Below are 16350 nucleotides of genomic sequence, written 5' to 3' on the forward strand. Positions count from 1 at the left end.
GATGTTGTCAACTAAGAGATTATTTGGTTGTCTTTGTAGAACATGTTACTTCCAACACACACAATAACTTGAACCTCCGGGTCTTTAAACTTAAAAGTGGATTCTTTTCATTTTGACCATCCTAATAATAAGTTTGGTGTTTAAAGTTAAATATCATGGTGATGTGGGTGATATCTTAATAAAAGCTCAGCGTTTAAAGTTCAATATGTGTGTGATAGTTGATTTATAAAATAAACCATTACTTACAAATGCAATAACAAACAAAACATAATTACAAAGAATTAGTGTGGAAATTTGTGTGTGTGTGTTAATAGTGATCTTAAATAAAAAATCATTGAAATTAGAAATAAACCCTGCCATTAACATCAACTGTTTTAATAATTCTAACAAGAAACAAAGTTAAGAGGCGCATTTCTTATATCATATGCTAGGACAAATTCGTACAAGTTCACCTTCTTTCTGAGTGCCATTACTGAATGGAATGGGTTGCCTGAATCAGCCAAGAAAACCAAGGACGTAGCAGAGCTTAAGTCACTGATTAGCATGCATGACTAGATTGACACATAATATGAGTAGGACGCAATTATCTTCTCTTATGAAGTAACGTCTGTAATCGATAAGATACGATAATAATATGTTATGAAGGGTCGTTTTTATGTATGTCAAAGTCCTAGCTCAACCACACATCAATCATTTACCCACTTAAGGACGATAAGAAAAATAAACTGTAACAAGTTATTACTTACCATATACTTGGGACAACTAAGTTGACACAATTGAATTGACCGGCGGTCAGCTTTTCTATATATCTATTCATCTGTCGTAAAGCAGTCCCAATAACGTTTTTAAAAAGATTAAATACAAATGTTTAATAGTTTTAAATGGTATTTCGCACTAAAAAATAACAACAACCTGCAATGCACTCTTAGGAACTTAAACTCGCGATTCTAGATACTTACCCCTCACCTATCCCCACACCCTAAAACGTCCTGGTTACGCCCATGTATAAATATATAAGTATAGAAAATTATAGTTTGGAGGTATTGATCCAGACTTATATAAAAACATTAAAAGACTAGAATTCTGGATTTTAGTTAGAAATATAGTACTGATAATGTGTATTAATAAATTGTATAGGTAGGCCTATTATAAATATAAGTATATTGACACAAATTAACTCTATCCGCCCAGCTAATGAATTCTATATACGAAGGTGCGCAAAATGTTCCTGATCGTTTTTTAAATATTTGTGTGTGTGTGTGTTAACTCTTTAAGGAATACACGTGGGAATACCCACTTCCTGTGTAAACACAAGCAAAATTTAATTTTGAGATGATTATCTGTTGAATAGACTATAAAGGTCAAACCAGAGTTTTTCGGTGTGGCCAATAAGCTAGCAATAGCTTTCCCCCTAAAAATATACATAAACTGTCAAATTTCTAGGAAAATCGTTAAAGCCTTTTTGGAGATCCACGCCCACCCACTAGGGGTGTTTTGTTTTCTAAATTCATGAAGAATGTACAAGATAAGAAGAATTGTAAAAATTGTTATGGTGAAATAATCAACTTACACCAATTATTTCAATGTAGCAAAGTACGTACATTTTCTTTTCCCCTTCTTCAATACCTATGCCATTCCATGCTAAAGGACAACTGCAAACGGCTAGTTCATGTAACGGGAAGCAATTCATAATTTGGCGAAGAAAATTACTGATGTGCTGAGTTATTTCCCGTATTTTAAATATGGGATGAAATTATTCAAAAATAAAATTAAATATCATTCATGTACACTGTACAGTGTACACTAATGTACAGATTGTATTAAACATGAATACAGACAATGTAATTGTATAGCATCTAGAACTAAACACCATTACAGTGTTACTATTTAAGGAGGGCTACATCAAAACAAGATTACAGATGAAGCTTTGTGTGTACATTAAAAACTTGTAAGAGGCCCCTATGGGTCAGTTGTAGTCACACTTCGCTTGACACACTTTCACCTAAATTGCATCAGTGTCGTCATTGGGGTCGGCAAAGGGCGCACTGCAAAGGGTGACCAATATCAGGGAGCAACACCAAAGTGTGAAAAATAATTGCATTTCTGCAAAAAGAATACGCTTTGTTTTATTTTTCTTCTCTCAACCCCCCCCCCCCCACCCCAGTAACACTATTACTATATTCATTCCAATACAGGTAAAAATAAAACAAGAAGTACCAGAGAGCTCAGATACGTGCGGATTGTCGGCACCAGGGCCCAGGCCCCGCATGTTCTTATCGCCGCCTCTGTGTATCCAAAAAAAAAAAAGGAAAAGCTGTTTTGTTCATCCTTCAACTTCATCTATCCCATTGTCTGTTGGACAGTTGGGGAATCAGTCAAGATTTGTCGACCATCTTTCTCCAACCCTTAATGTCTTTTGCCTCCTTCAATGGCAAGTCCGTTCACTTGTTTATGTTGTCTTAGCATCGCTTTCTCTGTCTGTCTCTTCTTTTTCCTGGTACTGTTCCCTGCCCACAACTGATAGAGAGAGTCTTAGTTACTGAAACACTGAATTGGTGCCCACAACTGATAGAGAGAGTCTTAGTTACTGAAACACTGAATTGGTGCCCATAACTGATAGAGAGAGTCTTAGTTACTGAAACACTGAATTGGTGCCCACAACTGATAGAGAGAGTCTTAGTTACTGAAACACTGAACTGGTGCCCACAAGTGATAGAGAGAGTCTTCGTCATTGAAACACTGAACTGGTGCCACAACTGATAGAGAGCGTCTTCGTCATTGAAACACTGAACTGATGCCACAACTAATAGAGAGAGTCTCCGTCATTGAAACACTGAACTGGTGCCCACAACTGAAAGAGAGAGTCTTCGTTATTGAAACATTGAACTGGTGCCCACAACTAATAGAGTGAGTCTTCGTCATTGAAACACTGAACTGGTGCCCACAACTGAAAGAGAGAGTCTTCGTTATTGAAACACTGAACTGGTGCCACAACTGATAGAGTGAGTCTTCGTTATTGAAACACTGAACTGGTGCCAACAACTGATATAGAGAGTCTTCGTCATTGAAACATTGAACTGGTGCCCAGAACTGATAGAGTGAGTCTTCGTCATTGAAACACTGAACTGGTGCCCACAACTGATAGAGTGAGTCTTCGTCATTGAAACATTGAACTGGTGCCCACAAATGATAGAGTCTTCGTCATTGAAACACTGAACTGGTGCCACAACTGAAAGAGAGAGTCTTCGTCATTGAAACACTGAACTGGTGCCACAACTGATAGAGTCTTCGTCATTGAAACACTGAAATGGTGCCCACAACTGATAGAGAGCGTCTACGTCATTGAAACACTGAACTGGTGCCCACAACTGATAGAGTGAGTCTTCGTCATTGAAACACTGAACTGGTGCCCACAACTGATAGAGTGAGTCTTCGTCATTGAAACATTGAACTGGTGCCCACAACTGATAGAGTGAGTCTTCGTCATTGAAACACTGAACTGGTGCCCACAACTGATATACAGTCTTGGTCATTGAAACATTGAACTGGTGTCACAACTGATAGAGCCTTCGTCATTGAAACACTGAACTGGTGCCACAACTGATAGAGTCTTCGTCATTAAAACACTGAACTGGTGCCACAACTGATAGAGTCTTCGTCATTGAAACACTGAACTGGTGCCCACAACTGATAGAGTCTTCGTCATTGAAACACTGAACTGGTGCCACAACTGATAGAGTCTTCGTCATTGAAACACTGAACTGGTGTCACAACTGATAGAGTCTTCGTCATTGAAACACTGAACTGGTGTCACAACTGATAGAGTCTTCGTCATTGAAACACTGAACTGGTGCCCACAACTGATATACAGAGTCTTCGTCATTAAAACATTGAACTGGTGCCACAACTGACAGAGCGTCTTCTCTGCTAAAGAAAAAACAATCATAAGATTCGAAGTCCACATGGATCCCTTCCTCAGCAGCACCCTTCCTGTTTTGACAATTGTGACGTAGACTCCCTAGTCATACCATTTGAATGTTTGACAAATGACAAGGACTTCCCAATCTGGACGCCTGTCTTCATTGTTGTGAAACAATATTTAATTAGCAGTTCCTGTCAATCTACCACACAACTGTTCTTATGCGAAAATAATAGACTCACAAGGTCTGCCCGCGAGTTTCGGTGTAATACACCCCCACCCTTTTATTTCTTCGATTGTGATCAATATCAAAGTTCTTTTCCTAGATTTCCAAAATGTATAGTTTGCATAGTTTGCGCATGGTGCTGCAATGCCCTCTAGACCCATGTATATCAAACCAACCATACCAAAGTTTTCGTTTGTGCTATGAAAAAAGGTCTTGACCTTCTAGATAAGTGAAAGTGATAACGAACTTGATACAGCAGGTCATGTGCCAAGAGACGATAAGTATGCAGATACTTGTGAGGAAACACGTAACTTTCTAAAATATTGAATGAGAGAAGAGGTGATCTTTTGGAGATGTAATCGTTCTCGTGGATCCCTTCTCTCGTGACTTGCCATAAATATTCTAATGTAAGTTCCGTGCTTAGATTTCTGTTGTCGTCTGCTACACACTGTACTGGAGTTACCTCCCTTTGCAGCACAGCTTTGATCTTAGAAAGGTCTCTCGCAAATTAATGAAAAAAAGAAAGATCTTCACCTTTCTACTTTTCATCTCTCAAGACACCTAAAACTAGTGTACTGAATTGATAATAGTGTATAGGGGGAGTGAAAGTTACAGAAGACATTCTAATAATAGTTAAAAATAGTTGAAATAAAGATGAACATGGTTGTGAATATGTCGTGATGAAAAGCTGTTATATCTGATAGTCCTAAGATAGATTCCATATCATGCACGAGATGAATCAAAATTTGGGGATCCAGAATTTGGCCTGTTAAGTCACAATCTGGACTGGATTTACACTTGATAAGGCCCTAAGCTATTCAAGATATGGAGCACTTGTAATCAACATAACACAATTTTCTCCTTCTTCAAAACATTTTTTCGGAGTGGAGGGGCTATAGATTTTGTTGCCTGTAGGTAAATCCAGCATTGGTCACAATAGACTCTGCCCCGACTTAAGTAGAAGCAACTAACACCAGAACATTTTCTGGGCGCGCCCTTTGTCTTTCGAGACAGAAGTGGCCATTTAGGTCTACAAATCGTAATACTTCTGACCTGATATCACCGATTTGCAATCTGCATGTGTATTTAAAAATTTCACGAGTTTAAACGTCATTGTGATAAATTCACATAAAAGATTTTGTCCAAAAATCTTAGACAAAGTTAAACCAGCCACCTAAAACAAATAGCAACAAAAAGGGAAAATTCCCTTTGTTTTCCCAACAGTTGCTCGAGTTGCAATACAAACTGTGAATGATGTAAGTACATAACACTCCCCATCCCCTCCCCAATGGTATCTTCAAACGACGATGCAGCGAATGGTGTGCTAGCCCTCGTATATGGTAATGAATGACTTGTCAAAGTTGACGTCTCGCTTATTTGAAGCAAACGTTGTGTACACATGGCTTGGAAGTCTAACGACCAAAGATATACCTTCCTTCTTGATCTTAAAGCTCGCAATGGATCTACACACATTCCTTATAAACAGTGGCGTGTGTGTGTGTTTTGTTGCAAAAATTCGGGTCTGCTCTATAGCTTACAGCCCTACACAATGATTTATACTGGATAATAAACGTCTTCAAAACATGCATCTTCATATTGTCATGCCTGTGTGTGCTTTTGTTCAGGTTTTACTATTATAAATACAACAGACATTTGCACATCACGTGACACTTGTTGTAGATGGTTGAAAACAGAGAGAGAGAGAGAGAGAGAGAGAGAGAGAGAGAGTGTTCCGACAAAACGTCCACATCGTTGTTTACATAAACACTTAATCTTTACTTCCCCCTCGACCCCCAGTTATGGATAAATTTCTTATTGTTCTCATACAGTTCTCACTGACTTGTCACTATGTTTCCAAGGACGATACTCACCCCCCCCCCACCCCTCTAAAATGTGCCATTAGTGCACCAGAAAGATGCATATTAGTTTTAGTGTGAAGACACGGTATATTTTTATTATTTATAATATAAATTAATATAATAATATGACTCCTTATGTCTCGGAGGACAATGCATGCGCCCAGGTGAGTCAATGTCTTTGGTTTCGTGTTGAGACGGGGCAGAATCTGGTGTGACTGATCAAGCCGATTATGGAGCGGCAGAGTTTGCCACAGTTCGTATATTTATATGATAATTGTATTAAAACAAAGTATATAGTATATACATCTATATACATCTATATACATCTATATACATCTATATACATCTATATATACATCTATATACATCTATATACATCTATATACATCTATATATACATCTATATACATCTATATACATCTATATACATCTATATACATCTATATACATCCTACACAGATAAACTTCTTTCCGAAATGTTCATTTCAAAACAATTTTTTCGGGCCGGAGGGGGAGGGAATATACATTTCTGACAAATGAAAAATTGTTGAGTTAGCAGAAGATTCGAGAGGCATGTGCCTCGGTCGAATGCTGGACACCATTGTTTTAAAAGTTTCACTGCCGCGCTGTTTTCTTTGCAGAAAATGTAGACTTATAACAGGGTGGGTCGGGTGGCTGGTCGTGTTGTATGCGCTCCAATATCTGCCACTATAATCCCGGGTTGGAACTCTGCCTGTCACCATCTTCTGCCGATGGTCTATTATCTGAAAGAAAGAATTGAGTTTGCTTGATCGCACGGCATAAAAACAAGAAGTTTAAACCATCATCATAGTAATAAAAAAAATCAAATAAACTAAAGCTAGATTTACCTCACTGTAATAACAAATAACCAGAGAAAATAGAGTTAGAAGCATCCAACATTTAAAAGATGCTTTAATATTATAGCCGTTAATAATGCTATTTATAAGCTATAGAAATTTAAAGAAAAACAACTTGTATAAAGAAGAACGCTGAGTGTAGCTGAATAGCCTAACAAGTGTGTAACCAGTGCATTTAATTAAGAAAATGCAAAAAAGATGCTGATGCTGGATTTTCAAATAGGTCTAAATATAGCCTAAAACAGGATTACGTTCTGTAGATACTTTGCATACAAGTTGACTTCAAACTGTTTCAGTTGTTGCACAATAAATGTCATGAATGGGACCCACCCAGGCCAAAAGAAAATACTTAATTGAAATCACTATCTTTACCAGGATTTGAATCCCCGGGTTGAAAAAAAAACACATTTTTACCACATGAACAAAGTCAAAACAATACACTACCAATGATTATGAAATTTAAAAAATGGGTAAACAAGCAAAGTTTAGGCCAAATTAATGCACTTACTAATTTATTTAAATATCCCAAGATACCCCTTAACCAATTATTTTATGATTCAGACTTTGAGTTCGCGAATCCGAGCCTCCCCAAACTCATAGGCCTTACTTCACTGCGTTGAAATGTTTAGTATTCTTTAAGTGCTTTCATTTGAGCAGAAAGTCGGACCCCTAGGCCCTACCATTATTTTTTTCTGCATTGTAATTTATGCTTCCCATAAACATACCTTTGTGAAATCTATTTTGTATTTAAGTTTAATAAAAAAAAAGTAATTTTATTACTGTTTCTGACTATTCTTTGGGTTCTCCATTTTATATCAAGATGTAGATCTAGCCCTTATAATTTCCCTTATCTTTGCACACACGTAGCCTACTCAACATGGCTTCCGGCTGGGAACGGCCGTAAAAAGAGACAATTAAGCGAACAGGGAAGCAAAACAGAAATCACGTTGGGGTGCTAAGGACCGAACCTTGGATGGAAGAGAGAGAGAGAGAGAGCTGGGAGATGGGTTTGGAGGTTATCATCCTTTTCTTACTGCCACCATGACTGAATAAATGAGATTATTTTCTACGGTCATAACAGCAGAGTCCTAAACAATAAACAAACCAACAACAATCCAAACTAGATATAGAACTGTACATAGTACATTTATGTTTAAAAAAGAAGCAATACTAATTTTTTGAAAAATAGCCACAGGAGGAAAGTAAGTATAAACAGTGGAGGCGCAAGACCTAAATTTTATGTGGGCGAAGAATATTTTGGGAGGCCCCCCCCCTTTGGCGGAAAGTATGTATAGGTGACGATAAAACTGCCTAACTTAAAGTCTTTCCTTAACCATTATATTTCTTAAATATTTTTTTTTTCATTTTACTTTCGAAAAGCTCCTTTTAGTTTACTTTTCTGTTATGTATTGGAATAGCTGCTTAACATCTTCAATGGCATTCTGTTAAGTAGATATCAGTCTGTGTAATTTTTCAAGTGATTATACACCAGTGTTTCCCAAACTGTGTTCCACCGAACCCTAGCGTTCCGAGAGGCCTGAAGATGTGTTCCACGAACAACTGAAATAATGAACTAGTAGGCCACAACGTGAATTAATCTCTAAAAAAAAATACGCAAAGTGTTCCGCTACTTCCTCAGAAGGTGTGAAGTGAAGGAAAAAGTTTGGGAAACACTGTAATCTACAGGTTGGAAGTTACTGCTCTCATCCACTCGTAGGACTATTTCATCTTTTGGATTACTTTTTAGTTTAGGATTCATCTACAATATATGAACTTCAACTTCGAATCACTATTAACGCCTACCACCTTGCGCCATTGTCTTATCTTATCTTATATAATACAGACATTACTTCAAAAAAGAAGATGATTACGTCCTACGCGTCATGCATTTCAATATTTTACCTATTTTTTTAAAGCTCTCCCAGTGTTGTGTTCAATATTATCCGATAATTTTTTAAAATCATTTTGCCGGTTGATGCATAGGCTATATGTCAAAATCTGAATTAAGATGGCTGGCATTTCTAGTGTAAAAAGAAGAAGAAAGACTCGTTTACCATACGGATCACTTTATCTGTAACGGCTGTTGATTATTTTGAATAGATGTTGAATTAGTGAATTAAAGTAATTATGCACCCTATTGCCATATTTGTAAACATTCGAGGCCTCTCGAACCGCGAGGCTGTAGACGGTCGCCCACTTCGCCTACGCCTTGCACCGCCTATGCGTATAACTGAACTAGACGTATGTCGGCTATGTTCCAATGCAAAAACAATACCATGATGTCGACATATACATGATCATTGTCACAGACGTGGTTTGCACTTAATCTTGTCACTGTAAGCTTCTTCCCTAAAGAAGAACACAGGGGTGTGGCAGAAAAGCGCATCAGATTGCAGTTTTATTATAAATCAATGGTGGTGTTATAGGGCCTTTAATTACATTTGATGCTTGTCTGTATAACAACTGCTATAGATTTATTTTGATCTAGTATTAATTTCAAACTGATAGTTTTATTAATTTGGGTGCCTGTGCGGTCTATTTTTTTTCTTTTAATTAATTTTTTTAAATAACAGGTGGGCGTTTCTTAGTCTATGCAGTATATATATAGATTATAGATGTACATGTATTGTATACAATATTTTAAGTAACAGGAACTCCACATGACTCATTTTGTTTTTTAAAACCCTTGCGCATGTCAAAAATATCAAAAATGGCGACGATCGGAAAAGTCACTGCTAGTACAATTTGAGCATTGCTATTTATTTTATTATTTTTTTTGTATTAACACAATCTATAATGTAAACTGCCTTTCGCTGTTGTGCCTTTGGCTCGAGCCTTAATAACAATAAATACATGAGAGTTACTGCTAGATCTGTAGTCTATATGACTATATGAATAGACTTGTGACTTGTGTTTATCAAGTTTATTTTTATGTGCATTTTAATTTATTTTAAGTCATTTAAGACATTTAATTTATTGTTATTGGAAATTTCAAGAAAATTCACTTATTAGTCTCATTTGTGATTTTTTTTACAACATCGCGAATACTTCAACTTCAAGTAAGGAAAGTGATTGACTGTCCAGAAAATAAATTTAGATTAACGTTTGTATTTGTATTGCGATGAATTCATTGAAGGAAGTGTAAACTAAAACTGTGAGTGAAATATGATAATATCATGATCATTCATAGAAATAGAGATCTAGATCTACTCTAATACTGATAAAATGATAAATGTTAAAGTGATATACTCAGCCCTATCATATAGCTCTAGTCTAGATCTAGACTAATCTAGACCTAGATTGGCTAGCCTAGATAGATTCTAGATCTAGATCCAGTGCCAATAGTAGTAGACTCTAGTAACTAGTACTCTAGTAGACCTGAGAAGTAAACATTAAAATTAATGACTGAATTAACAATTTGACAATTCAGTATTATTATTTATTATTAATCATAATTAATGATTAAACTTAAAATAAAACAGCTTTAGAAGCTAAAACTTAGATCTACTCTATACTATACTATACTACTATAGTCTTAGTCTTAAGTGCCTAGGCTAAAGTTAAAGAATCCAAAGTCTCACTTCAACACTTGTAAAGTCAGTAAGGAGGGAAATAAATAAAAATTTGATCTAGAGCTAGAGAGAATCTAGACTCTAGACCTAGAATATAATATCTAGATTAGATCTAGTCTAGAGATTCTAGATTAGAATCTAGCTAGAAAGACTCAATTCTAGATCTAGAATTAGATATAGTAATATCTATCTATAGTCTATCTATCTGATTGAGTCAATTGAGTGGCAAGATAATTTTTTCAATGTTTTAAATGTTTACCCACATATTGTCAATATTGAATTATTATTATAATACAAATTACAGTCAGTTAATTATCCAGTTTTTTTTTACTTCAGTTGAGTTTGATCTTGACTAGACTCTAAATTGATTCTAGATTCTAATCTAGATCTAGTGCAAAAGAGCTTACAGCACAGCAGGAAAAAGCTGGCTAGAAGAAGAAGAATCTAGTATCTAAACAGAGAAGAAAAAAAGAAAGTTAGAGCAAAGCAAAGTGCAGCTTAAAATAGGAAATAAAATCAATTTAATATTAACAAAATTAACAGATCTAGATCTATTCTATACAATTGTCACAAAATTAATTGCATTTTCTCACTAAACTTTTAAATACAAAATAATAGTCTATTACTAGCTTACTAGATTCTAGATCAAAATATTAAAAATTATAATTAAATGTTAAATTACAAAATAAATTAGCATGCTTGTCTGTTGCAGTAATGAAAGTTAATTAGTTGTTTATAGATCTGACGATCTGTTGGGTTCACATCACTGTGTGTATTATTGTGGATTCATTCTTTATTTCATTTTAATCCCCCGTCTGCTTAGAACATTTTCTCTTTTAACTACATTACTAGCTTTATGACATCCAATAGATATAGAGACTAGGACATATAGACAGAGGGGACTCATAGAGATAGTCCAGGAATGACTTTAAATTTAATACTAGAACTAGTAGTTTGACAACATTAATATAAATGTAAAACAATTAATATATCTTAGTATAAAAATATGCAAATAGTCTTAAATGTTTTTGTATTTAGGAATTTTCGGACATTAGGCTAAATGATTTTTTTTATTTTCGCTCACCTTGATTGGCTTGACCTTAAGAATGAAGCAGTGTTAAAATGCTGATTTACTTCTGTGTTGGAAAAGTTTTGCTTTTGCACTAAGGAAAAAGGCTCAACCTAAATAAATATACTTCTGAATAACTTTCTCTTACCAAAGGAAGATCATTGTGTTACCTTTCGGCCTTATAGAAAGAAAGTTACACTGACATCAAAATGTCTTTTCTGAGTAGCTTTCGGAAACTTTTCAAATTTGGTGCAGATGATGATGATAAGAAAAAAGGACAGTGGAATGTCAACATAAAAAAAGATGCTGATCCTAATCAGTTTTGGGAAATTATTGGTGAAATTGGAGAAGGTGCCTTTGGAGCAGTTTATAAGGTATTGGTTAATACTCCTATTTAAAACATCTCTAAGTTCTTAATAATATAATATATATATATACTAATATATATTTACCTATATTTTTAACATCTCATGTTTATAAGGCAATACTTTATAATGCCCTAGACAATGCTTTTATACAATTAAGAGTTATATTTGTGTTTGTTTGTTGATGATAGAGCTCTATTTATTTATATAAAAAAAAGCTAGCTGACTTATGTTTTTATATAATTTTATCTTGGTTAGTTTGTTAGCCTACATTTGTTTAAAGGACACATCAATTTTTATTGTTGAAATATGATAATGAGGAATTATCTAACTGATATTTTAAATTGTTCTGCATTGATATTTTTAACTTATTTATTGAACAGTATTTGATATTACTTGCTTATGGTATTTGAAAAAATATCTTTTGTTATTGGAATCAAAGACCAGTATTATATATATCCAATGTAAACTATTTATCAGTCTACTTCTTTTAAAATGCATTTAATAATAGTTCAGATTGAATTTAAGTAGTTTTTAATGCATCAAGTGGCTTAATTGATAGAATATATATATATATATTATGTAAAAGATAAATAATATATGTTTAGAAATTAAATTAACATGACACTGAAAATAACATTTAACAATTTGTTTTTGGACCTACAGGCACGCAGGAAGGACAACAATGAATTAGCTGCCTTGAAGCAAGTAGAGATAAAGAATGAGGAAGACTTGGAAGATTTTTCTGTAGAAATCAATATTTTAGCAGAATGCGCCCACAAGAACATTGTTGGCCTCCATGAGGCTTTCTTTTTTGAAAACAAATTATGGGTTAGTTGACCCTTTTTAAAAAAACAACAACTGTACTTTCCTTTCGTCTTCTGAAAATGTTAATTTTACTGGATATTTAAGGATGTTTCTGGTCTAATGGACATGCTTTGGAAAAATATTAATTTATAATTTAATTAACCTTTATGTATTGAAGAGGCACTTAACAACTAGTCTCTCTTTTTGCCTGAATTGCCAGAGTGTCACTTTGCACTTCTCTCGCCCTTCTCTTGGTCTCATGGAAATTGGCCCCTTCCTTTCCCTAGCTCACCTCATCCTGTCTTGCCCCCACCTCTGGTTCCCCATTGCCCCTGACATGCTCTTTGTTACCCTGCTTCTTGTACTACCTTTTAATTGCCCCTATTTAATAATAATTTAATTTATAGAGCACTGTTAACAAACATGAAGTAGGCTCAAGGTGCTATGATAACATTGCAAACATAAGCACAAGAGCTAAAATGACAACTATCTAAAAAGTTTGGAACAGATAGGTCTTAATGTTCCTCTTGAATGTAGTGAAGCATGCTGTCTGTCTGAGATCTATGGGGAGTGAGTTTACCTTTTGTCTGTGTACAAAAAAATCCAGCGAATAGTAACTTTTGAGGGAGAAATGTGGTGTCACTTGAGTCCATGGAGCACAGTGTTCTCTGAGGGACATATGGAGTGAACAATTCACTAAGGTTCAAAGGCTTTTCTTTATTGTAAATGCACTGATGGCAAAGTGTGGCCTCCTTGTTTTCCATTCTTGCTTTCACTGGAAGCTGATGGAGTCTGTGCAAGAATTGCTCTCATTTGTGAGCTTGAAAGAAGTGGAAAATAAAATAAAACATCCTTTGGAAAGCTTATCTATAGAGTGTGTATATGTACTTTATGCTTGTTATTTAAAAAAAAAAAAAAGCTCATTTTATAAAAAGCTTAACTATGTCACTGTTACAGATGTTTATAGAGTATTGCGGAGGTGGAGCTCTAGATTCAATCATGGTAGATCTAGAGAAACCTCTCACAGAGCCTATGATTCGTTATGTTGCTCATGAGATGTGTGTAGCTCTGGCATTTCTGCATGAGCATAAAGTCATTCACAGAGATATCAAAGCTGGGAATGTGCTCCTGACTCAAGAAGGAGATGTTAAATTAGGTAACTAGATTAAATTTTATATAAATAGTTCTTAGGTTAATATATAATAGGAAAATCATCATACAAAATAGTTATAATTAAGATTGTTTAAGTTCTATAAGAAAGTTATTTTGAAGGACTGATGTCATTAGTATAATAAATTGAGTTCTTCATCAAAAGGTTATATGTTGACTATTTCTGTTTCAGCTGATTTTGGTGTCTCAGCTAAAAATACAAAAACAGCTCAACGCAGAGATACATTTATAGGAACCCCTTACTGGTAAGATAACAATTGATCGTGAATAGACTATTGTCCCTACTTTGACTAAGTAACCAATCAAGCTGTAACATTCTACCACATGTACTTCTGCCACATCCACTGTAAGAACAGGTCACTCAGCAGGCAGTTTTCCTGATTGTTATTAAAATTAGCGGTTGATGTCTGGGCATAGAATGATAACTGAGTATAAGCTACTTATCTGCTGACATCAAGAATAATTCTAGATTGTTGCTTAAACTACAGCAATCAAATTCAATGGCTATTTACTTCAACAAATATCATAAGGAAGTTTTGTTGTGTGTTGTAATTCCATATTAAATAACATTTCAGAAATTTCAATTATCAATGTATTTGAAAATTAGTTAAAAACATGAGAAATTAGGTTTTGAGTAAAATAGTTGGCTGTTACTTTTTCCACAAACCATTTGCAAATATCTCTAATGTAAAGTAGATTTAAAAAATAAAAATAAATTTGCAAATGTGTTTTGAATATGCACAGTAGACTAAAATCTGAGATTTTCAGCTCAAATCACACACCAGACTTTTGTGTCATCATTACATGATAAGAAAGTACACTTTAAAATCTTTTTTAATTTGTTAAATCTACATATTTCAAATCTCAAGAGCTCACCAGTTGATTTGACTTAATCTAGTAAGCTAATAACTCTAAACATTTCTTTCAGGATGGCGCCTGAAGTTATACTGTGTGAAACATTAAAAGATGTTCCTTATGATTACAAAGCTGATATATGGTCTTTGGGTAGGAAGTTTAACACATTATTGGTACAATGTAGTCCAAGGTCCAGAATTAGTTGTTAATAACTTTGTGCATTTTTGCCAGGCATATTTGGGGACATTCTTATTTAACGATTATTTATTGTTCCACTAACAATAATCCCATTGTCTGAGACGTGTGGATGAATGTCATAAACTCCTAGCATGCGTGAGGGTCTTGAATTCCAATTCTGATGAATATTAGGAATGTAGATCTTGCTGAGCTGTATTTATCAAGCAACCACAGAAACATTTTCCAAATCTCCCACATGTTCACAGTAGGAAATTGAACCAGAGTGAAGAGAACATAGTATTGTAGCATGGGGACGCACTTTTCAGAAGTTTATTTAAATAATGCAATTTTAATTCTAATTATAAAAATAATAGTTGCAAATTAATTTATTCCACTGAGTTAAGATTTAGTATTTAATATAATAATTTACCCCTCCTAAATTATAACTATGAAGAGTTGATAGCATCAAATTAAATTATAGCCATTGTCATTATATTGGTGATTGTATGATTTTGTATCCAAGTCATTACAATAAATGTAATTTTTTATTTGCTCATTATTTTCACCACTCAATTATTTCTTCATTCTACTACTGTAGGTATAACAATGATAGAATTTGCTCAGATAGAACCACCTAACAAAGAGATGCATCCCATGAGAGTGCTGATTAAAATACAAAAGGCTGAACCACCAAACTTTGACAAACCTTCCAGATGGTAAGTGTATGATAGTTCATTTCATTAATTTTTCCATAGATCTTTTAGTGTTGAGGTTTTCAACCCATGATGCAGTTCAACAACTCAGTATATCCTAATTTTTTTTTCTCATTTCAATTAAGTCACAAACAATTTAATATTCTGAAAGATAATTGGACAAATAATATTATCCACATATTATACTCTACCTAATGTTTGGATGGCCTTGACCCCAGCTAAGTAAGGTTGTATTGTTGTTTTTTTATTCCTTCCCCTCAAAAAACTGGTTCTAGAGCCTCTATAATACATGTATGTTTAGTTGTGACAATAAATTGGATATAACTAGAAACTCCATAGATTAATTTCTAGGAATAAATATTTTTAAAAACTTATTTTGACTTATTTTTTAGAACTAAAATTAAAGCATCTCATTTGGCCTTTTATCTTGTCAAATAAATTATGTCATAAATTAAGACACTCTTAGTTTAAAGAACATTTTCAGTGACTAAAATGTGCCCTTTTCAGCTATGAACATTACATACTCTTCATTAGATACCTACGAAAGTGTTAAAAAAAAACTAAGGGGGTAATGTAAGTGTATTGAGAAATGTGTTGGAAAGTGAAAAAAAAAATTAAAATAAAATTATCTAGTACTTCAGTACCATGCTTCCATAAAATACAGATCTGCAGGGCACCTCCTGAACCTTTAGAAATGTTTTGATATCAGGCTCAATTTAAAGAAATGTTTTGTGCTAGCC

The 16350-nt window shown here is 34.5% G+C and overlaps 1 protein-coding gene across 14 annotated transcripts in view; it reads left to right on the top strand.

Annotated features, from left to right (window-relative positions):
* The first annotated feature begins 9534 nt into the window (after positions 1 to 9534).
* Positions 9535 to 16350, top strand: part of LOC106075759 (serine/threonine-protein kinase 10-A-like) — a 39522-nt gene continuing 32706 nt past the window's right edge. For 3 of the 14 annotated variants that reach the window (XR_008776900.1, XM_056023109.1, XM_056023195.1), the window contains exons 1-7: positions 9570 to 10036; positions 11493 to 11897; positions 12555 to 12719; positions 13653 to 13851; positions 14038 to 14110; positions 14794 to 14870; positions 15496 to 15613. Coding sequence is in view for 13 of the 14 variants with exons in the window: in XM_056023109.1 (XP_055879084.1) it covers positions 11733 to 11897; positions 12555 to 12719; positions 13653 to 13851; positions 14038 to 14110; positions 14794 to 14870; positions 15496 to 15613 (797 nt within the window). In the remaining variant the exon portion in view is untranslated. Of the gene's footprint in view, positions 10037 to 11492; positions 11898 to 12554; positions 12720 to 13652; positions 13852 to 14037; positions 14111 to 14793; positions 14871 to 15495; positions 15614 to 16350 lie in introns of all 14 variants that reach the window. The other 11 variants (XM_056023158.1, XM_056023185.1, XM_056023118.1 and 8 more) reach the window with 11 other exon arrangements.

The sequence above is a fragment of the Biomphalaria glabrata genome, chromosome 1 (genome assembly GCF_947242115.1).
Source record: "Biomphalaria glabrata chromosome 1, xgBioGlab47.1, whole genome shotgun sequence".
Taxonomy (NCBI): Eukaryota; Metazoa; Mollusca; class Gastropoda; family Planorbidae; genus Biomphalaria; species Biomphalaria glabrata.